The sequence below is a fragment of the Aotus nancymaae genome, unplaced genomic scaffold (assembly GCF_030222135.1).
Source record: "Aotus nancymaae isolate 86718 unplaced genomic scaffold, 86718_ANA_hifiasm-v0.15.2.pri h1tg000010l, whole genome shotgun sequence".
NCBI classification, from domain to species: Eukaryota; Metazoa; Chordata; class Mammalia; order Primates; family Aotidae; genus Aotus; species Aotus nancymaae.
Genome location: NW_026988421.1, coordinates 53964121 through 53987019, shown reverse-complemented (window position 1 = coordinate 53987019; position 22899 = coordinate 53964121). Strand labels below are relative to the sequence as shown.

The 22899-nt window shown below is 42.5% G+C and overlaps 1 protein-coding gene across 2 annotated transcripts in view; it reads right to left on the bottom strand.

Annotated features, from left to right (window-relative positions):
* ARID5B (AT-rich interaction domain 5B) overlaps nt 1–22604 on the bottom strand; it is a 195082-nt gene extending 172478 nt beyond the window's left edge. For both annotated transcript variants that reach the window (XM_021675771.2, XM_064374166.1), the window contains exons 1-2: nt 22523–22604; nt 21851–22105 (exon numbers count right to left, since the gene is read on the bottom strand). In XM_021675771.2, coding sequence (XP_021531446.2) covers nt 21851–22105; nt 22523–22543 — 276 coding nt within the window. In that variant the 5' untranslated portion in view covers nt 22544–22604. The remainder of the gene's footprint in view (nt 1–21850; nt 22106–22522) is intronic.
* Nucleotides 22605–22899: the final 295 nt, after the last annotated feature.

Below are 22899 nucleotides of genomic sequence, written 5' to 3'. Positions count from 1 at the left end.
TTTATGGAATGAGAAATGGTCGTAAGTGATTTTATCGGTTCAACAAATATTTATTGAACACCAACTCTATGCTAGGCACTAGGGTTACAGCCAGGAATAAAACTGATAAAACCCCTACCCTTCTAGAGTGGACAGTCATGTATGTGTGAACTGGGCAGAAGAGCCAGATGGTAAACAAAATCTGATGCAAAAAGTTGAGAAGAGGCATTGATGGGAGGCAAGGGGTGGAACTGGGGATGACTGAAATTGAGTGGTCAGGAAAGGTCTCTCTGCTCAGACCCTAAGGAAGAAAAGGAAGCAGCCAAGTTAAGAGGTAAGGGAAGATGGAGCAGAACACGGGACGCTGTGGGCAGAGGGAACCGTGCATACGAAGCCACTGAAAGAAACATGGTACATGGTTACATTGAAGGCTAAAAAAAGAAAAACACACAATGAACCTCATCTGTATGTCTTATTGCTGACGCATACTCCTCAATTTGAATCCACCCCATAAATCAATTTCCATTATTAAAAATTAACCAGTATCACTGAACATCACTATGCATTAAAAAAAAACATTGTCCAGAATCTGTTTAATACTACCTTTTTTCCAAACCTCTAATGCCTACATATGTATGTTGTGAGCATTTTGTTGAAGACCAAACTGCACCTTTCCAGAAAGTAAAACCAATGAGTCTTCCCACGAAACAGTTAATTTGCACAGAACTTAAAAGACTGCAGACCAGCTGCTCTCCTGAGATATACACAAGGTGGAAGGAAGGCCAGGAGATGCTCACCTCCTGTAGATACACTTATGAGAAGCACACCTGGGACAAGAATCCCTCTCATCTGCATTTTTAGGTCTTCTTTCCATGGGCGTATGGCAACATGATTTAAAGCCTCTCCTCAACCACCGTGTATGAAACAAACCTATTTTCTCATGCATTAAGGTGCCTGTTTATATCAGCTACAGGCTCCTGCCCCATTTCTGTCTGCCGATTTCTCATCTAACCAGTCACAATATCCTTTCCAGCAAACTCTCCAAATGCAATGATCAAGAGATGTAAAAAAGACCCGATACGGCTTGTTGACATGCCTTAAGACTAACAAACCTTCAAGAGATTGAGGCAGTCTGTGGTCTACTGTGTATGTCATCTATAGTTGTATACCTTGAAGAGTTGGGTGATGTTTGGGAGGAACCACCCAAGGACACTGTATCAAAAAATTAGTGGCTGGGCACCGTGGCTCATGCCTGTAATCCCAGCACTTTCGGAGGTTAAGGTGGGCAGATTGCCTGAGGTCAGGAGTTTGAGACCAGTCTGGCCAACATGGTGAAACCTCGCCTCTACTAAAAATACAAAAAAATTAGCCAGATGTGGTGGTGTGCGCCTGTAATCCCAGCTACTCAGGAGGATGAGGCAGGAGAATTGTTTAAACCAGGGAGGTGGAAGTTGCAGTGAGCTGAGATTATGCCACTGCACTCCAGCCTAGGCAACAGAGCAAGACTCCGCCGCCTCACAAAAAAAAAAAAAAAAAAAAAAAATTAGCCAACTGTGATGGTGCATGCCTGTGGTCCCAGCTATTCGGGAGGCTGAGGCGGGAGGATTGCTTGAGTCAAGGAGGTTGAGGCTGCAGTGAGCCATGATCACACTACTGCACTTTGGCCTAGGTGACAGAGTGAGCCTCTGTCTCAAAAATAAATAAATAGATAATAAAAGGGAAAAGGGAAAAAAGCAAAATAGAGTAAGAAGAATACCTTTCAACCCTCATCAGATGAGCTGTACACTAAAGTGATTGGCTCTGTTGCCAGCTGTAGTAGGTGGCCTCGAAGATGGTCCCCTGAGATTATGTATATCCTTGTATAATCTCCTGCTCTTGAGTGTGGGCTAGACATTAATGCCTCACTTCTAACAAACAGAATTAGGCAAAAGTGATGAGATGTCACTTCCAGCATCAGGTTATAAAAGGACTATGGCTTGTGTCTCATTCCTACACTCTACACTCTGAGGGGAGTCCGCTGCCATGTTGTGAGTTGCCTTATGGAGAGGCCCATGTGGCCCAGCAAGGAAGCCAGGGAGGCCCAGCCCCACTGCCAGTGAGGAACCGAGGGCCTTGGTCCAGCAGCCTGAGAGATCTGAGACCTGCCAATAGGCAAGAGAGTGAGCCCCAAGTACTAATAGATCCTCCCCCTACAGAGCTTTCAGATGGCCACAGCTGGGGTGGACACCTTGACTGCAGCTTTGAGAGTCCCTTAGCCAGAGGCACCCAGCTAAGCCTTACCCAGACTCAAGACCCACAGAAACTGTGGACAGTGTTGTTTTAACAAGACACCAAATCTGGGGTAATCCATTATACAACAATAGATAACTGACACAACTATTTTTAACACAGGACACATTTACACACTATTGTGTGACAATAAAATAAAGTTAGTAAACTGAGGTGCTAAATATCAGTTTCAAGTATGCCTGGAAATTAGATAATTTTCTGCAGAGATGATGACAAACCAATAGTAAAATACTTCATGTAACTTCCTAAATCCTAAATCAACTGCTTATACAAGAGATCTTTCATTCTGGGGGGTATCCATAAAAATTGCCAAGAATACTATTTAACAATGTGAGCGTCTTTTTCAGTATAAAAGAGGCAGTATAATCTTGCCAAGTATGGCTAACTTGAACATGTTTTATCTCCTCTAACTAGAGAGAAAGAAACTGATTTTATTCATCTCTTTGTCACCACCCAAAGTACCTTGGTACATCCTAATAAATATTGATTGAATTTAATTGAATAAAAGGTTATAGTCAAAGGCCCATATTTAAAAACAGAAATGTTATATTTTTTCAAGAGCAATATTATATTATGCCCTTAACTACCATATGAGAATTCCAAGCCCCATCTTCCTTTTTTTCCCTTCTACTCATTTAAAATTCACCTTTATTTGGGAGGCTGAGACAGGCAGATCACCTAAGGTCAGGGTTCAAGACCAGCCTGGCCAACATGGTGAAACCCTGTCTCTACTAAAAATACAAAAACAATTAGCCAGGCTTGGTGGTACGTGCCTGTAATCCCAGCTACTCAGGAGGCTGAGGCAGGAGAATCGCTTGAACCTGGGAGGCAGAGGTTGCAGTGAGCTGAGATTGCGCCATTGTGCTCCAGCCTGGACAACAAGAGTAAAACTCCATCTCAAAAATAAATAAATAAATAAAAAAGAAGATCCATCTTTTAAAAACCAGTTAGAAAACCAGCTGGCACAGCTGACCAGTTAGAACTGTATTAACTGTAAGTACAATCTGCAGACCCTGTCTTCCAGTCCCCCAATCCTCATAGCCAAGATTGAAGCAAGATTCCTCTTTGCTTAAGTAGAAAAAAAAAAAGGACACATAAAAAAGCCTGTAAAGATTAAGGCAAAAAAAAAAAAATTAAGGCAACTGAAATATCTCAATATTCTGACATGCTGAGAATGTTTTCACTCCACTGCCTCGAGGGGTCATTCAAGGAATTCTGGGGGTCAGGAGTGATTTGAACACCTGCTTGGCTGTCTATTGAATTACTGATCTAGTAACATCAAAAATGTGGAGTGAGAAACAGGACCTATAATGTAAAGAAATAGAAACAAACACAGAGCTCATTGATAATTTTTAAAGACACCACCATTTATATGATTTATACAATCTGCATTAAAAAAAAAACTTCGGCCTTTTTACTAGAACCCTCTTTCTTGCCTGCCCAGATAGTTGGGGATGCATATTTTACAACCAATGCATTGTTGCTAAACACACACTCAACCCCCAGGAGCACAGAACACGATTAGACTATTATGGAGAATATTTACAAGAAACAGAATGGAACAGATTATTTCACTTAAGAAATACCAAATTCAAGTATTTTTTCTGTATTTATAACCCATATATCGTGGAATCATTTGGTGAGGAGACTGAGTAGCACAGCAACGTTTCCATCTGAATTTTGGTAATCTGATATACACTGTGGAATTAACCCAAAGCAAAAGGATTTAATGGCCCTGCAGGCCATCTCTATTTGGAAGATCCTTCTGAGATTCCCCAACCATTCTGGCTGGAACTTTCCCTTTACATGCTCTGGCTGATACTTTTTGCATCTTTCAAAGAGATGGACTGGAATACACCTCCTACCACGACCACCCCCAAACAAGGAAGATGGTGGGGAGGAAGGGGACAAAGGGATGAAGCAAATTTTCAAGTTAGGGGTGTTCTTAAGAATAGAAAATACAGGAAACTTTTTTTTTTTTTTTTTTTTTGAGACAGAGTCTCGCTCTGTTGCCCAGGCTGGAGTGCAGTGACGTGATCCTGGCTCACTGCAACATCCGCCTCCCCAGTTCAAGCAATTCTCCTGCCCCAGCCTCCCGAGTAGCTGGGATTACAGATCCAGCTATTTTTTTGTATTTTTAGTAGAGATGGGGTTTCACCATGCTGGCCAAGCTGCTCTGGAACTTCTGACCTCATGATCCACCCGCCTCGGCCTCCCAAAGCGCTGGGATTACAGGCATGAGCCACCATGCCCAGCCTACAGGAAACTTTTTAAAAATGGAGGAACAGTGGGTTTATTTAAAATGAATTCTGTGTTTTGCACATTTTGCAGATCAACACCAGGTTTCCTGATGGTTGTACCATGAAAGGGCGGGGTGGAGGGTGGGGCACTGAGATCAAACATCTGGAAAGCCAGTTTTGTCTCTTGACCTCATCCTCCTCCTATCCCAGTGAATTTTGTTGTGGCCAATGGAAGAGATGTCCCCTAATGTACCTTTCTATTTTTTTTTGAGACAGAGTCTGGCTCTGTCACCCAGGCTGGAGTTGCAGTACAGTGGCATGGCCTTGGCTCACTGCAACCTCCACCTCCCAGGTTCAAGAGATTCTCTTGCCTCAGCCTCCTGAGTATCTAGGATTACAGGTACATGCCACCATGCCCAGTTAATTTTTGTATTTTTAGTGGAGACGGAGTTTCATCATGTTGTCCAGGCTGGCCACAAACTCCTGACCTCAAGTGATCCGCCCACCTCGGCCTCCCAAAATGCTGGTATTACAGGTGTGAGCCACTGTGCCTGGCCCCTAATGTACCTTTAACATCTAAATGGAACAGAATAGAATGGATTTGAACATGTCTCCTTCACAGTGACTGGAAATCACAGACATAGATCAAAAATGTTGAACCTAAACACAAGAGAAGTCCTTTGGGATAAATGAAAAACCAGGAAGCTAACTCTATTTAACATGATATCCTTAGCTCCTGTTTTTCAAATAATAGTCTAATACCTCAACCCATACATTAATTATTAAAGAGTGATTAATAGTCTAGCAGTTAGGCTTCAAAAGTTAGGATGTGGTCCCTGACCAGGAAGGGCAGCGTCGATAACCAACATCTGCTACAGACCTGGGATGAGCCAGGTCATGGTTTCGTGCTCTCTGCCCATAAGCATCTCACTTGACATTCTTAGCCCAGCAAGATCAATCAACCCATTTCACAGACAAGAAACTGAGATGCTAGAGAGAGATTGAGCAAGTTGGCCAAGATGACACACAGCTACTAACTGGCAGAGTAAATATTCACGCTTCATTCTACCAGTCTTCAAGGCTAAGGGTTTATATTCTAACTAGAAAGAGAAAACACACGTGTGAATTTATTCGGCAGCATTGCCTTCAGATTCCACTCCACATGACATGCTAGACTCCCTGAGGTCTGGCCTCAGTCTAGCTTATTTCCCACTAGACCGCTGCTGTCTTACTAAATCCACACCATATCCGGTATTGCTATGTCCTTCCTTCCTATTTGCCTATGGCTTGGCTCTGCCTAGGATTTCGCCATCTCTCACCCTCATCCTCCCTAGGTGTTTTCAAGGGCCCCTTCTCCAGGACACCTTCCAGGATGGCTACAGGTCATCTTCACACTCATACACTTCTTCCCACAGCTGGTCCCTGCCTCCTTCCTCAAGCCTAAATGTAGTCCCCAGGGCAGAGCCAAGCAGCTCTCCTTCTTACACATCTCTTTCTGCCATCCCTCCAGACTCCAGAGCCATGGCTTGATCCACCTGGCCGTCCCCACCCCGTTTTTAATGACCCCTTTAGGACCAACAGGTTTTTTTGCTTTAATGACGGAAATGGGCCAAATACGAGAAAGTTTTAAAAACTGTAACAGTCCAAAGCTTTGCTCTACAGATGGCAAGGTGGCAGCCTGTGGGCCACATCTGGACAGAAGACACATTTTGTTTAGCCCATACAGAGTGTTTTAAAAATTGGATTGGGCCAGGCACGGTGGCTCACACCTGTAATCCCAGCACTTTGGGAGGCTGAAGTAGGCAGATCACCTGAGGTCAGGAGTTCAAGACCAGCCTGATCAACATGGCAAAACCCTGTCTCTACTAACAACACAAAAATTAGCCAGGCATGGTGGCGTGTGCCTGTAATCCCAGCTACTTGGGAGGCTGAGGCAGGGAGAGTCACTTGAACCCGGGAGGGGGAGGTTGCAATGAGCCGAGATTGCACCATTGCACTCCAGCCTGGGCAACAGAGTGAGACTCTGTCTCCAAAAAAAAAAAAAAAAAATGGATTGAATGGTCGATTAAAATCACAAGAAAAACTAGGTTTCTGGCTTCTCTTGAAAAATGAAAAGATCTGGCAATATCTCAGAGTGGCATTCCTGCCCAGCAATGCTAGGTAGAAACTGAAGAACATTTTATTTTTTTAATTAATTAATTAATTATTATTTTTAACTAGAAACAGGGTCTTACTCTCTTGCCCATGCTGGAGTGCAGTGGTGCGATCATGGTTCACCTTAAACTCCTGGGCTCAAGTGATACTCCCCGCGTAGCCTCCCAAGTAGCTGGGATTACAGGCACGTGCCATGGCACCCTGGCTCAAAGGGAACATTTCAAAGGCATGCCTCGAACCAGCCATGCACTCCCCAGTTCCCCCGAACATCACGATGTCTCTCAGACCTGGCTCAGTCACTCACTGATCTTATCTGCCTGACCCAGAGGGCACTTACACCTGTGCCTCTGTGGCTTCTTTGTTCCTAGATGGTCAATGGAAGACCTCAAAGAGGAGGCAGCTTTTGAATGGGACCTTGAAAGATGGATACAGCTGTTGTGCAGTTTTACTTTACAGAGTAAAACCTCAGCTAACTTTACCACTCTTTTCTGATACTTCCCGTTTTCTCTAGGACGGCACAATGTTTCTGCCACCTGCATTCTGGAATCAAGACACCTTGAGTTCCCATTCAGTCTTTGTCATTTACCGAGTGAGTGAATTTGAAAACCCAGACAAGTTACTTAACTTTTCAGATTACCCTCCTGCAAAATGGAGATGACATTAAAATCTACCTCACAGTATTATTGTTCTTTATTTATTTATTTATTTATTTAGTTTTGAGATGGAGTCTTGCTCCGTAGCCCAGGCTGGAGTGCAGTGTTGCAATCTTGGCTGACTGCAACCTCTGCTTCCCAGGTCCCAGTTCAAGCAGTTCTCCTGCCTCAGCTTCCCAAGTAGCGGGATTACAGGCATGTGCCACCATCCCCAGCAAATTTTTGTATTTTTAGTAGAGACAAGGTTTCACCATGTTGTCCAGGCTGGTCTTGAACTCCTGACCTCGGGATCCACCTGCCTTGGCCTCCCAAAGTACTGGGATTATAGGCATGGGCCACTGCACTCCTTCTCTCTCTCTCTCTTTTTTTTTTCTTTGAGACGGAGTTTCACTCTTGTTGCCCAGGCTGGAGTGCAGTGGCGTGATCTCAGCTCACTGCAACCTCCACCTCCCGGGTTCAGGGGATTCCCCTGTGTCAGCCTTCTGAGTAGCTGGGATTACAGGTGCACACCACCACGCCCAGCTAATTTTTGTATTTTGTTTTGGTAGAAACGGGGTTTCACCATGTTGTCCAGGCTGGTATCGAACTCCTGAACTCAGAAGACTGGCCCGACTTGGCCTCCCAAAGTGTTGGGATTACAGGCGTGAGCCATCATGCCTGGCCCAGTATTATTATTATGAGGAGTAAATAAAATATCACATATTAATCTGTCAGGACTTAGTTTTACTATTATTTTTATTAATATTATTTTAAATGAGGGGTTGGCATTCTCTATAAGGGCCAGATAGTAAACGTTTTAAGGTCTGTGTGATAGTCTCTGCTGCAACTACTCAACTCTGCCACTATAGTGTAAAAGCTGCCAGAGACCATTTGTAAGCAACTGGGCACGGCTCTGTGCCAATAAAACTTTATATACAAAAACAGGTAGTTCAGCCTGGTCAACATGGCAAAATCCCATCTCCACAAAAAAAATACAAAAATTAGCTGGGCATGGTGGTACCTGCCTGTAATCCCAGCTACTCGGGAAGCTGAGGCACAAGAATCGCTTGAACCTGGGCAACAGAGGTTGCAGTGAGGTGAGATCATGCCATTACACTCCAGCCTGCGTGACAGAGAGAGACACTATCTCAAAAACAAATAAACAAGGCCACCTGTAACCCCAGGACTTTGGGAAGCCAAAGTGGATGGATTGCTTGGCGCCGGGAGTTCAAGACCAGCCTGACCAACATGGTGAAACTTTATCTCTACTAAAAACACAAAAATGAGCCAGTTGTGTTGCGGGGGCACCTGTAATCCCAGCTACTCCGGAGGCTGAGGCAGGAGAATCACTTGAACCTGGGAGGAAGCGGTTGCAGTGAGCTGAGATCGCGCCATTGCACTCCAGCCTGGTGACAGAGTGAGACTCTGTCTCAAACAAATAAACAAACAAACAAGACAGGTAGTAGACCAGACTTGGCTCTATGGGCCTTAGTTTGCCTTAGCTTGCCCTGTTTTCAACCATCTCCACAGACAAATGACGTACATTAGCTCTAAATGTGCATGCCAGGTGTCTAGATGATACTAGACCAATAGGTGCCTCCAGTGGGCATCAATGGGCATCTCTAACCTGGCTCCTGGATTCACCAAGGCCAAGCCCAGCCCAGAGCCATCTTGCAGGGAGGCTGCTCTCACCTCTACACTTTGTCTAGAAACTTCCCAATCTTCACCCCCAGACCCCTTTAGACCTCAACTCAAATGACATTTCTCTTAAAATGCCTCCTGAGACCTTTCCAACAAAATCATGTACTCCTGGCATAGGAACTTGTATTTTCCCTTCATTGCCCTTACCGTATCACAAAATCACCCCTTTGTTTGTGATAGGTTATTTACTAGGTTGCAGCAGAGACTACCACACAGACCTTAAAACATTTACTATCTGGCCCTTATAGAAAATGCCAACCCCTCATTTAAAATAATATTAATAAAAATAATAGTAAAACTGAGTCCTGACAGATTAATATGTGACATTGCCTGATGGTAAGCTCCATGGGGGCAGGATCTGCCTGGTTTTCCACCTCTCTCTCTCCGGTGCCCAGTGTGGGCTGCACACAAAAGCACGCTGGAGGTACTGAGTCTGAGACTCCTCTCCTGTGAAATGTGAGAAAGGCGCTATGTGGCCCTTTGAAAGTGTATTACCCGTGTGTAGGGTATTACTATTATCTGGGTATCAGTCAACTGTGAAAGTCCCTAAAGAACAGGAAAGCAGCTTTCATGAAGACTCAAAGAACAGGTCAGTATATAGTGAAAGTCCCAATGCTGATGTTGAGAGTTCTCAATATATTCTAAAGTTATAATGAGAAACAAAGGTCACCCACTGGTCTTGGCAGCACTGGTGATTAACATGGGTTTCAATCCTGACTTTGAGTCTCACCTAGGTGTGACCTTGGGCAAGTTCCTTTAACTTCTGTTGGCCTCAGCTGCATCATCCACAAAGTATGAAAATGTCAAAAATACTACCAGCATTATAGACCAACCATGAGAATTAAATGAGATATTTTATTTATATTTAATTTATATGTTAATGAATTTGCAATGCCTGACACATAAGAGGTTACTGAACAAATGGAAAATGCTGTGACTCTGACTTCACTGAAAACACTGTGGGTGGCTGCGCACGGTAGCTCACGCCTGTAAACCCAGCACTTTGAGAGGCCGAGGCAGGCAGATCACGAGGTCAAGAGATCAAGACTATCCTGGCCAACATGGTGAAACCCCATCTCTACCAAAAATATAAAAATTAGCTGGGTGTGGTGGTGCATGCCTGTAGTCCCAGCTACTCAGGAGGCTGAGGCAGGAGAATCGCTTGAACCCGGGAGGTGGAGGCTGCAGTGAGATTGTGCCACTGCACTTCAGCCTGGGCAACAGAGCGAGACTCCGTCTCAAAACAAAAACAAAAACAACAACAGCAACAAAAGAAAACACCATAGGTGAAAATTTTGCAGATGGTTTTGGGAAAGAGAAAGGTGGGGCATTTTCTCTGGGCTGTGAATACATAGAGAAGAGAAAGCATTCTAGAAGTAAGCGTTGTGGTTCTAAAACTAAAATGTATGGAGATGGTTTTTCCTCCATTTGGGACAAATTAATCAAGTTGCTTCTTCTTACTATAGGAGAGTAAATGTGCTCTCTGAGGACAGAAATCTTTGTGTACTAGTCACTCACTGTTCACTATTATATTCCCAGCACAGAGACTGACTCAGAGTAGTTACATAGTAGATACACGCTTCTGAATGATGAAACCATCCATGAGTATCATATGTTGGCAGAAGTACCAATCCATTTGTTACCAACATTGCCACCTTTTGGCAAAGCTTTTCTTTAGCCAATATAAATAGCATCCCATTAGAGGGCCCTCCTGCTTTCAGGAAAAATTATGGAAATGAAGGTGATGTCCAGTCCAGGATCCTGAATATCAATCCTGGCTTCTGTGTAATCGCTGACTCTCTGGTAAGTATCCTTTCATTCCAATAAAGTCCATACTCCCCATGAGTTGTTTTATAAAAGTGATGCCCCCAGCTGGGCACAGGGGCTCACATCTGTAATCCCAGCACTTTGGGAAGTCGAGGTAGGCGGATTGCCTGAGCTCAGGAGTTCATGACGACCAGCCTGGGCAACATGGTGGAACCCTGTCTTTATTTTTAAAAAATACAAAAAATTAGCCAGGCATGGTGGCGTGCGCCTGTAGTCCCAGCTGCTCCGGAGGCTGAGGCAAGAGAATTGCTTGAACCTGGGAGGCAGAAGCAGCAGTGAGCCGAGATTGCGCCACTGCACTTCAGCCCGGGTGACAGAGCAAGACTCTGTCACACACACACACAAAAAAGATGATGTCCCCCATGGCATCATCCACTGGTATGAGACAGGACTCTGGAATAACCTACCAGGAACACACCCATGGGAAGCACTTGCCTACTTTCCTCAGGGCATGACCTCAAGAGAGCAGCCCCTTCCCCAAACAGCAGACCAGACTGTGGTGCCTGAGAACACTGAATCCTGGTTCCACTTCTGTCACTCGCTGGTTCTAAGGACATGCCCAAGACTTTTCTGGGACTTAGGTATTGCATCTATTAAATAAAGAGGGCTGGGTTTGTTCTCCTCAGTCTCTTTTATCTTGTTATCCTGTGAGTCTACTAAAATGTCCATGGCAAATTAGACATGAGCCTTTCTCTTAAATAATCATGGCTATTCTTCTTGACCATCCTTATCAACAATACCAAGGAACTTTAAGCCAGTCAAGCCTAAAACCAAACATCATGGCAGATGGCAGAGCCAGAGGGACCAACTTTACCAACGGATACACCAAAGTTCCAGCCAGGAAAAGGTCTCTGAGAACATTATCACTGACCTGTTCTGCATCTGACCTTCACTGGTCTGCCCTTTGCCTTGTCTCACCAGCGTCATTTCCATAATGCAAATTTCCAACCAGAACACTGCCAGAGTTTCATAGTCACAGGAGAAAGACAATGAAACTTAAGCCTATCACATTCAGGAAAGTCTCAGGACAAGGGAATGTGTGAGAACATTTTTATTCTCTGATACTGTATCTGGCTAATGCGCCTTATTTCTAGTGATACTCTGAGCTGAGCTCAAACTAGATAATGGCAAGCAAAAGTTGAACCAAAGGGAAAACAGTACGTCAAAACTGTTTCCATCTCATTTTCCACAAGAGAGCTTGGGGCAAGACTAGTGACAAGCAACTAGATGGTAACTTGGCCTGTTATCTCTGTAGCATGGGAGCCTTCCATTGTAGGGGTTAAAAAAAAACATATGTATGTATGTGTAATGTATACAGAGAAAACAGGACAAGTTATCTGTGTGTGTGTATGTGTATCTATACAACATATATAGATACACATACACACATAATTATATACATGCATATATACATTTTTATTTTCTGCAGCTGTATTGAGGTATAATTGACTCACAAGATAGTGTACATTTAAGTATACAATATGATGATCGTATATATTTAAGGTATACAATATGATGATCGTATATATTTAAGGTATACGATGTGATGATTTGCTGTACATATATATCATGAAGATGACCACAATCAAGTTAATTAACATTCATCACCTCACACAGTTATCTTTTTCTGGTGTGATGATCAACACTTAAGATCTACTCTGTAAGCAAATTTCACACATACGATATAGTACTATTAACTATAGTCACTGTGCTGTACATTACATCTCCAGATAGAAGATGAATGCATAAATAAGATGAATATATTAGAACTACAAGTTTGTACCTTTGACCAACATCCTATAATATACATATTTTTAAAACATATTCCTCCCTTAAGAAGAATACACAGTATTAGTGAGTTTAAATTATTTGCACTTAGTTCTTTGTTTCCAGTTATACTGTGTTCCTTCGTGCTTGTGAAACAACATGTGCTTTAATTAGCAAATATCTGTAAATAATTTACTTGCTTTTCAAATACAATAGAACAATGGAGTCGATTTTCACATACATTTACCAAGCAAGTATCCTGGGTCATAAGCCAGACTCTCTCATTGTTCAATAACTATACCAAGCTGTGTAACTCTTGCTGCCCTCCTGGGTGGAGGGTTGGGGTAGGGAGCTAGAAGCCCAAGTTCCAGTAGCAACATCCCATTTTGCAAGGCCCCAGAAGGCAAGCGCAGACGGTTGTCCAGCCCATGCTAAAACAAACTCTTACACCCCTAACCCTAGAACCTTCCCCAAGAAGCATGAAGTGAGCCAAGAGCAAAGGGCGCTGGAGTAATGAGGGCAGGACAAAGGCACCCTTCTGCCCTCTGCCCCTCAAACCCCGAAAGCACAAGACAGAAAACCTAAGGCACAATGTATGGCCTATGAATCATGGAACTTCATCTAGGCTCTGCAGGGTTAAAACTGGGTGCCGTGCGTGCAGTGCAAAGAAAGATGTTAAATCAAATGAGAATGACTGCTCCAGGACTGGAGGCACTATTATTTTGAATAAGATTGAAAAGGCCAGAAAAAGCAATTCAAAAACATTTCAATTATGTATTTCCCAGAACTACATCTCTGAGCAACTAATGCAAATGTTACCACCACAATAAAACTTCTTCCCACATATAAAACAGGTTGAACAGCACATACTTTATATATCATATGCATATTTTTGACTATTAATAAAAAATTCAAAATCTATGTATGCTTTACTCTCCTAAGCAATACAGTAATTATGATTAAGGGACAAGCAGCACAAAAAGAGCCAATTTATCTTACTCGTGCTCAGGAATACTATTGTGTAACTAAGCAACTGAAGACAAAATATGGTCTAATTAATTCACTCCTATGCTTATTTAAAAGACACAATTAGAACATTTTTATTTTCCAGCTTGCACAGTAGCTCAACATGCTTGAGGGTGTAGAAAGCAAAGCCCATTATTCTCAAAGACGAGTTTAATGTTTAGTGCCACTGATCAGGCTTGGAACTCAACTATAGGGTGGAGGGGGTGTTTCATAGCCCGGGTGTGCTTGGAGCTATGAGAAAAGAAAGGTGGGGGAAAAGATGTTTATGGGGTCACAAGACTGACTAGCAACATGTGGCCTCTGCAGTCTGGAGTTCTTGCTGGGCCACAGGAATGGAGATGTGACTGTGAGCTTGGTGGTCATATGCCAAGGACACACGCCACTGTGTCTATTTATACAGCCACAAAGATCCTACAGAAAATTCACATAATTAAACCACCCATCCTAGACTGCGTGATAAATGTCAAATATCCATCTTTAATGCTGCTAACAGTGCATCTGATTTTAAAAGCAGAATTAATTTACGCAAGTGTGTGCGAGAGATTGATGCCATTAGCATGATTCTAAAGCACCCTTTCAATAATCATCATCTCCGTGTTTGAAATGTGTTGTCGATACTGATGCTCACAGTCCAGGGCATGAGGGACGTACTCTGGAGGGTTAAGGCCAAGGTTCTCATCTCCAGCAAGTCAGTGAAGGAACACAGTGTGGCCAGCAAAATCCATCCTTGGATTTGTGTGGGTGTAGATTCTTCAAGAAATGAAGGAATCCATGACCACATCTCTGAGAGGCGAATGAATCCTTAAGCCAACAATCGATAAATTTGTTTTAAATTTCCTTAAAAGCCAAGGCAACGGGTAATCACTAGCTACAATATTATTCTGAGTAGGAGATGGCAAATATCCAACTACACTGGCTATAAAAAAAATGACAAGTGAATGCATTTGATTCAAGCAATTATATTCTGGATATTGGTTAAAACTAGACTTTGATAAATGAGCTTGAGTCATATATCACTAGATGCCACTATGAACAATGGTATGCTTTATTAATAATTAATAATGAGGTATTTACATGTATGGACTCTTGTATTTCATAAAAAGAACATTTCCTTAGTGTGTGCCTGACAGTCTAATTGTTAAGAGAGGTTTTAATTGCTTACAATTTTGAGGCACTATCAAACATGTGGCCTAGTTAAGACCATCAGCCTGAAAAACATGCTGGCTCGGGTGAACTGCCAACCAACACCAGGTGAGGAGTGACTCTTCTTTCCTGAAGTTTAGGCTTTTCATAGGTTGCCATCCCAAAGCCCTGACTTTTTATGGATTGACTGCTGAAGACCGGAAAAGTACCCAACAAGATAAGAGACGCTGGCTCCAGCCTGATCATTCAGTCCCAAATATTTGCTCATTTCTTTGGTGAGTGTTCCTAAGAAAAAAATCACTTCCCATGTTTTCACATTCTACAGTGCAAAATGACTACAGACTTTGGAAGAGAAAGAAGTGTGAGACGGAGTCCTGGATCTGGTCTACATGTGGATGACCAGTCACTGGTTCTCTGTCAGAAAGAAACTGGGTAAAGCTTAAAGAAGGTAAGACTGTATAAGAAGTCATTTTAATTATGTGGTTCAGTCACTCAAAAAATACTCACTGAATAGCAATGAATATTGTGGAGGACCCAAAGGTGAATAAGGTACAACCTCCCTGCTCCTGAGAATAGCACTGTGGTGGGGAGCATAGGGTCAGGTGACAGGTAAAGGAAAAGAACACAGATAGTTATAAGGCACAAGGTGCAAAATGCACAAGAGGTTACAGCCAACTACTGGACTCTAAGCTCCCTGGGAATAGTGATTTTTGTCTGTCTTGTTCATGCTGTATCCCCAAGGCCTAGAATAGGATCTGGCACATAGTGGGTGCTCTACAAATACGTGTCCAGAGAGTAAGAATTCAAAGATGAAGACAGTACTTTCTAATTTCCAGAAAGATTAAGAAAGGCTACAAATAAATAGTGATCTCAAGTCATCTCAACTTAAACAAAGGAACTCAGATGGAGTCTGATGGCTTTTCTGTGACTACTCTCTGTCTACAAAGGCAGTCTGGGAACTCCTTGAGGGCAGAGGCCATTCTTCATCTCTTGTATCCAAGTGCCAGCACACAGTAGGTCTTCAATCAACATCTGAGAAAATTAATAAAATCTTTTACCAAAAGGCATGATGATCGGGAGCCTTCCTTTGGACGCCTATTTATTACATGTATTATCAGCACAATTTACTGACGTGTTGTGTCTCATACTGCTTTTATATTTTTAGATGGGTAGATCTCATCTCCTTATCAAGATTGATAAATTTATTCAGAAAAAGGGTCACATCACAAATCATTTTCCATCCATCTCTTCACCTAGCAGAGTACTGAGTACACCGGACTTCACAAGTAGTTTTTGATTAACTCAAGATAGGCAATACTAATATTGGCTGGAGTTTCGATCTTAATTATACGAAATATAATTTATTTCACTCATTCTCAAATTTTAATGTCCTAGAATCAATGTTGAAATTGGATTGGATAGGTAAAAGTTAATAATATTAATGTTCAATTTCTTATTACTTAAGTTTCTTATATTTCTGATATTACTAGTTCTTGGTCAAAACTCAAGCAAGGAAGAAAAACAGGTACACAATCATCTACCTTATTTCATATCAACCACATAGGCCAGAGGTCAGCAAACTTTTTCTGTAGAAAGCCAGATAATAAATATTTCCATTTTGCCAGAGATGTGGTAACTGTCAAAACAACTCAACTGCTGTTGGAGCCTAAGAGCAGCCATAAACAATTCATAAACAAATTAACGTGGCCACATTCCAATAAAACTTTATTCGCAAAAACAGGCAGTGGGCCAGATTTGGCCTTCAGGCCTTATTTGGCTGACCCATGTCACAGTCCAGTAATTTCTCTCCATGTAATTCTTTACATTCGTATCTTTGTTCAAAAAGGCCTGCTTGCTAGAGAGTAAAGGTTAATTCCTTTTTTTTAGCTTAAGATGATTACTAAAAATAAACAATAACTATTATAAGTGCAATCATTATTCATTAAACTCTCATGTGTAGGTACTATGCTAGATCCCGGACCCTTTTCATTATTATCTCTGATTCTCCCAGCACAGTAGAGATCATTAAATCCATTTTACAGAGGAAGAAACTGAGGCTTAAAAGAGTTAAAGCAATTGCCTAAGGCCAGCGTGGTCTCAGAAATATCTGAAAAATTACCTTATGGCTATAGACCAAGACTGAGGAGCTATACAACAAGAAGAAAGGCCAATCTAGCACCTTCTAGATTCCAGAATGTGTCTGTCTAACTCCAGATATGATCAAATCAGGCAATCTTTTGGAAAAAAAAAAAAAAAAAAGAATCCTGCTGATCCAGTTGAAAGTTTACTTCTGCAGTGCAATGTATATCCTTAAGACACTTTATATTTTGGTGACACAGATAAAGCCAACGTAGAGATGAAAGGTAGCCTGATTTGGTAGGACTTGGATGCCCATATGTCCTAGCGAAGTAACCTAGGTGCCATTCCCTCACACAGAAAGCCTTCTTCAGCAAGCTCTATGGTAGTGGTTTCAAACTTCAGTGAGAACAATGCGAATATATTAATGATAAGAACAACAGTCAACCATTATTGAAGTATCTACTATGTGTCAAACTCAGGTATAGGCATTTTACATATATTAACTTACATAATCCTTAAAATAATCCTAGGAAATAAGGACTGTATTTCCACTTCATAGATGAGAAAACTGAGGCACAGAGAGTTTAAAACTTGTCCAAGATCACACAGCTAGGCTGAGACTGTTAAAATATTTAAAATTCAGACTCCTGAATTTTAGGCCCAACTCCAGAGATTCTAATTGAGTAGATTTCAACAGGGGTCCCAGAATGTGCATTTTTACCATTTTTTTAACTCAGTAGTGAGGCTGGTGATAACCAAACCACTTCTAGAAATCCTGAATTCATGTTAGAATCTGTACTATCCAGGTATGCCTGATCTTGACACCTGGACATCTTTAGCTCAGCCATCCACATTCACCGTGGGAAGTGACCAACCACAGCTGGGATTCTTGTAAAATCCCAGCGGTGGCTGGTCAGGCTGAAATCCAAGCTCGCATATCCAACCATATTAAGAGGGTATATTGCCAATAGATTAAGCACTTGGCAATTTGAAAATGAATGTAATCAGAAGTTATCCAGTAACAGAACCAATTACCCGGCTACTTTGCCATTTTCCTCCTCTGAAGAGCTACTGGCTGAATGTGGTAATTGTAAGTAATTACTAAAGACACTTAACTCCTTGCACATGGCCCTGCTATTCATTTTCATGGTAATTTAAGACAGTATCACTTTTAGGTCCATAAACCTCCACAGGGACATAAAAGTTATTATTTTTTTATTTATAAAGTTAAGAAAATTAAGAGCAAAGGTCACTATAATCATAATTCTTTTTATTTAAGCACTTTACAGTATATAAAGTTATTTTGTCTATACATCCTCTTGATCTTCATCAGCAATCTATAGTCATCCCTACTTTGTTCCCATTTTGCAGCTGAAGAAACTGAGGCTCCAAGTACTTATGGTTGTTCAAGATTAAGCAATAGCAAGTTGCAGAATCAAAATGTAACTTTTCTTGAATGCTTTTTCTTAACTCCAGTTGCTAACAATGGAAATATTACATATGAAGACATTGGTGTATATGAGCATATAAATCAACACCATCATAATTAAAATGAATAGTAAATTGTTAATGATTATTAATAACTATTAAAATGTAACTGGTATCATTATATATCACTGATTAGAATTAGCTGAACTTTACAGGATAAGGATGGTTTTGCTACCTAGACATCTGGTGGCCTTTGTAAGTAGTTTCAATTCTAAAATGTCTGAGGGACTGTCCACATTAGTATTTACTGCTAGAATATAATATGAAAGCTCTGCTTTCAAGGGTAGGTTTCACTGGGGAGAAAAGAGAATCTTGAAGTTCAAGGAGGCCTGGGTTCTAGCCTGATGACCTTTGACAAATCACATAACCTTTCCAAGTCTATGTCCCCAACTGTAAAATGGGTGTACAAAGTCCTGCCTTACCCAGCCTCCAACAATAATCATAAAAATAATGAAAAAACATTCCAAAAAACCAAAACAAAACAAAACAAAAAAAACAAACCATCTGCAAATCACAGCAAACCACACAGGGACGCTATTTCTAATCTTGCACAATGATCATTTTTCTGCTTTTAGAACTGACGTCTTTACATTTCAAGAAATCATAAAAAGGCAGAATGATTCTCTTAAACCAAAAAAAGCATACTGAGTCCTGGCTGTCCTTTGGAAATGGATGCTGATGTCAGCTCAATCAAGAAATTATTAACCTCCATTTGGTTACTTAAAATAAACTGTACTGGCTGATTAAATGTGCTGAACATTTTCTCCAAGTAACAGTGCATATCACCAAGAAATCTTTCTCTTTCAGTTACATACTGCAAATGTCAAATCCATCATTCAAAACTATTTAAAATCAATAATAAAAATAATTTAAATTATATAAACAAGTTAATGGAGTAAGTGAAAACAAAGCAAATTTCTTAATGAGAGGGCCCTGTTGCCCCCTCTAGGTACCAGCAGTAAATGCTGGTTTCTGTAAAGCTCTCCTCCAGAGGAGACTGCTGCTGCTATTCTGCTAATGAATGACTAACTTAGGCCAGTGGGGAAATGACATCACCAGGGTGGAAAACCGATCTGCATTGGGAAACTTTCTACCTGCTTTACATTTGTCATAATTATTTTGCACAATGCAGCCTGCATTTGCATAATTTTGAGGCGTGTCATTATATCAATTGAAAATTGTTTTAATATGGCTGAATAATTCACAATGACATCAGCCAAAGTCCTAATGAAATATACAAGTATAATCATACAGCTAATTACCAGCCGTGTTAGCATTAAAAAACAAATCATGCATAATATTAGACGATGTATATGCAGCTGAGGATTATAAATAGAGCCATCTCCCTCCACAAACCCCCTAGAGTTTACTTTTAAATGGCAAGATTAATTTTCTCAGGTATGGCTCATATAGCAATGACAAAATGCACAGAGCATTACAATTGTTCCCTTTCAATTCCCCATAATGAACAATAAAAAAGAAATCGTGTATTTAAAAATATATCTATTCACTGTCAACACTTCTCGCAGATGCAACGTTTGGCGAATATAGCCTTTATTCTTAAATCAGAATTCGCCATCTAATTACACCAACAGAAATTAAAACTGGGCCAAGTGGGGTCAACTTGGGGTCTTTAAAAAATATCCCAATTTCAATCCCGCCCCCCACCGCCCCGCAAAAAAAAAAAAAAAAAGAGTGACCACAAAATATCCCATAAAACACTGAATAATTTCCTCCTGGACTTAGTCAGATGTCTATTAGGCACCAGTTCTTTTCTGGATATTTAATCCTTCCCTTTTCCAGATCACAGGCCATGTTGAAGTAATAAATTTGAAAAGCAAATAATAAGAAATCAGGAGGGGGAAGGGGAGGAAGACAGCTGCGCAGGAAAGTTGGGTCGGGGGAGGGGGCCGAGCCAGACCTTGGGAGGGGGAAAGAGCTCAACCTGTTGGTAGGTTGCAGGATTTTTCACAGTATTTCCAAACAACACCTTTTTAAAATTGCAGGCGGACGTCGGGAAATATGAACATTTAAAAAGCAAAGCTGACGGGGGAGGGCGGAGGGGGGAGGTGAGCGGGGAGGTGGGAGGGGCTTATTTCCGAAAAGGCAGATTCGAGGGCGAACGTTTCGACGAAGTCCAGTAATTAAGCGGCGTAGACCACTGACGGGTAATTCGATCCTGGGGAGAGGGAGTGAACAGGCGATGCCAAAAGTACTGTCAACTCCATCAGACCAAGGAATTCTGGAAGGACTGGCAGCTCCGAGCCCCGGGATGAGTTAAACGGGCAACCATTCATTTAACAAAAAGATCCTTAGATCCTTACACCTACCTCGAAAGCTCGAGAGCCTGGTACAGCACTAGCTGCCCTCAAAAGTCTGTTTGATTGCCCTGCTCTTGCTCTGGCAACACAAAGCCTCTCCAGGCGGCCGTGCGCCCTCCCTCCCCGCTGCGCCGTGGGCACAGACGCCCCAAAATAGTTCCCCCCTGTAGGTACCACGGCGCTGAGGTCGGTCAGCTGACGAGGGGAGCTCGCAGAACTGCGGTCACACATGAAATGACAGAGCCGAGGGGAGGCGGCCGCCCGGCGCCCGGTGACAGCGGGCTCACCTCCGGCGTCCTCCCGGGAGCGCGGCGAGCGCCCCCGCGGCCGCCCAGAAACGTGCCGGGGAGGCTCTGTCCCTCCCCGCCCTCCCCGAGAGCGCCGTCTGGGCACGGAGAACGCCGGACCCGCAGGGCCAGTGGGCGAGCACACACCCCTCTGCCCTCCCCTCCCCCGCCCCCGTCCCACACACCCCCAAAGATCGCGCAGGAAGACGTCCACTTTGCGTGGAGTAATTGCAAACTAGAACATCAAATGGCTTGTCCGCGGGGAGGGGGAGTGGGCTAGAGATAGTTGTTAATGCTTAACGTGTTTGTGCCTGTTACACCACCGCTTTGAAATCCGCCCGGGCAGATCTGCAAGTTATTTGAATGTATTATTCCAGTACCTGTCATTTATCACTTTATTCAACACGTCTTTGCCAACTCAATAGCTTTTGATCTCATTCTGCCTCCATTTCGTAATTTCCGCCCTCTTAAACATATCAAATACTTACTTTAAAAAAAAAGAGAGAACAATATCGAAACCCACCGAAAGAAATTCACCCAGACATGACCGAGCGAGACACGAAGGTAAATTTTCAAAAGGCAAAAAATATAAAAAGCATGTGATGTTCAAGAGGCAATAGCAGGAGAGCAAATGAACACACACACATACACACACAATCCTTGAACAAAACCCTTCTCGAACAAGTTATTTGATCTTGACTAAAATCAGCAGTTGGATCCTCTTTGTAAAGCTGACAGCCAAACTCTGACAATGGTAAAATACTCGAGCCCCAGCTAGTGGCGCTACCCCTTTAAAAAAGGAGTCGATCCTGCTCGCCTGCAGAAGTGAATACAGTATTTTCAAGCTTGCCCTGTAATAAGCATTACTATGGGGAAAAATAATAAAGAAAGAAGAGAGGGACAGACAGGTTTACCACCTCGCCATGGTCGCTATTTCTGCCCTGGGGAGTGTCTTCTGGGAGGAAATAAAGTTTAGAGCTGGATAAAAGTTGCCGGCTGGTCCTCTCTTCCCACAACAGCTGGAGCTCCGCTATGCAAATCGGATCCTTTGGCGTACATCTTACAAAGAAAAAGTCGCCAAGGGACAAAATTCTTGGTTTGCCTTCAAGGTGGAATTGAAAAGCCTTGTAGAAAATGTAAGGTCCGTGCAAGCCACACGGTGAGCCGACCCACTGCAGGGGGGAAAAAACACCAAATAAATAATGTAGCCATCAGAGCACAAACATCTATTCCCAGACACATTTACACACAGACATCCACTCTCTTAATACAGACGATCCAACAGATATAACGCTGGGTGGAAAAATAATAGCACCCACAAATTTTCTGCCTCCCTTAAAAAAAAAAACTCAGGGCCCCCCACCACTTCTCCCCCACCTCCCCATCTGAGGCGGTAAAATTACATTATGTATGTATGATCAGTGCAGGGATTTTTTTAAACAATAAAAATGATTTGGGAGGATGCAGAGGGTAAAAGTTTGGTGAAAAGTTTGTGGGGGGTGTGGGTGGGTGCAGAGGTGTGGGTGAGCTGGGGGGTTGGGGGGTGCCGGGGGGTGCCGGGATCGGAGGAGCGGAGGAGAGCGAAATACCTGGAGTGAGTTGGGCTCCATCTCGACGTTCTGAATTGATTGAACTCAACATTCTCTCCAAACTTGTTGGCTTGAATGGATTGCATCAGGTCCTGGCAGGGAAACGCATTCTCTGCCTCCAGCCGGCGTAATGTCTCAATATAACACTGAGCTCTTGCCTCCCTTTGGGCACCGAAATGATTGAAAATATGTCCTAATATTTCTATAACAACTCAATTTTCAGCTCCTGAAAAAACTATGTGGGTTTCCTTCCAAATATGGATTGATCAAATTCGTAATCGAGAGAAAGGCGCCGTACGATCTCGGCGGGAAGAGGATGGATCAAGGCAAAAAATACATAGGAAGATTTGTAAAAATAAAAAGCACCCTAAAAAGTG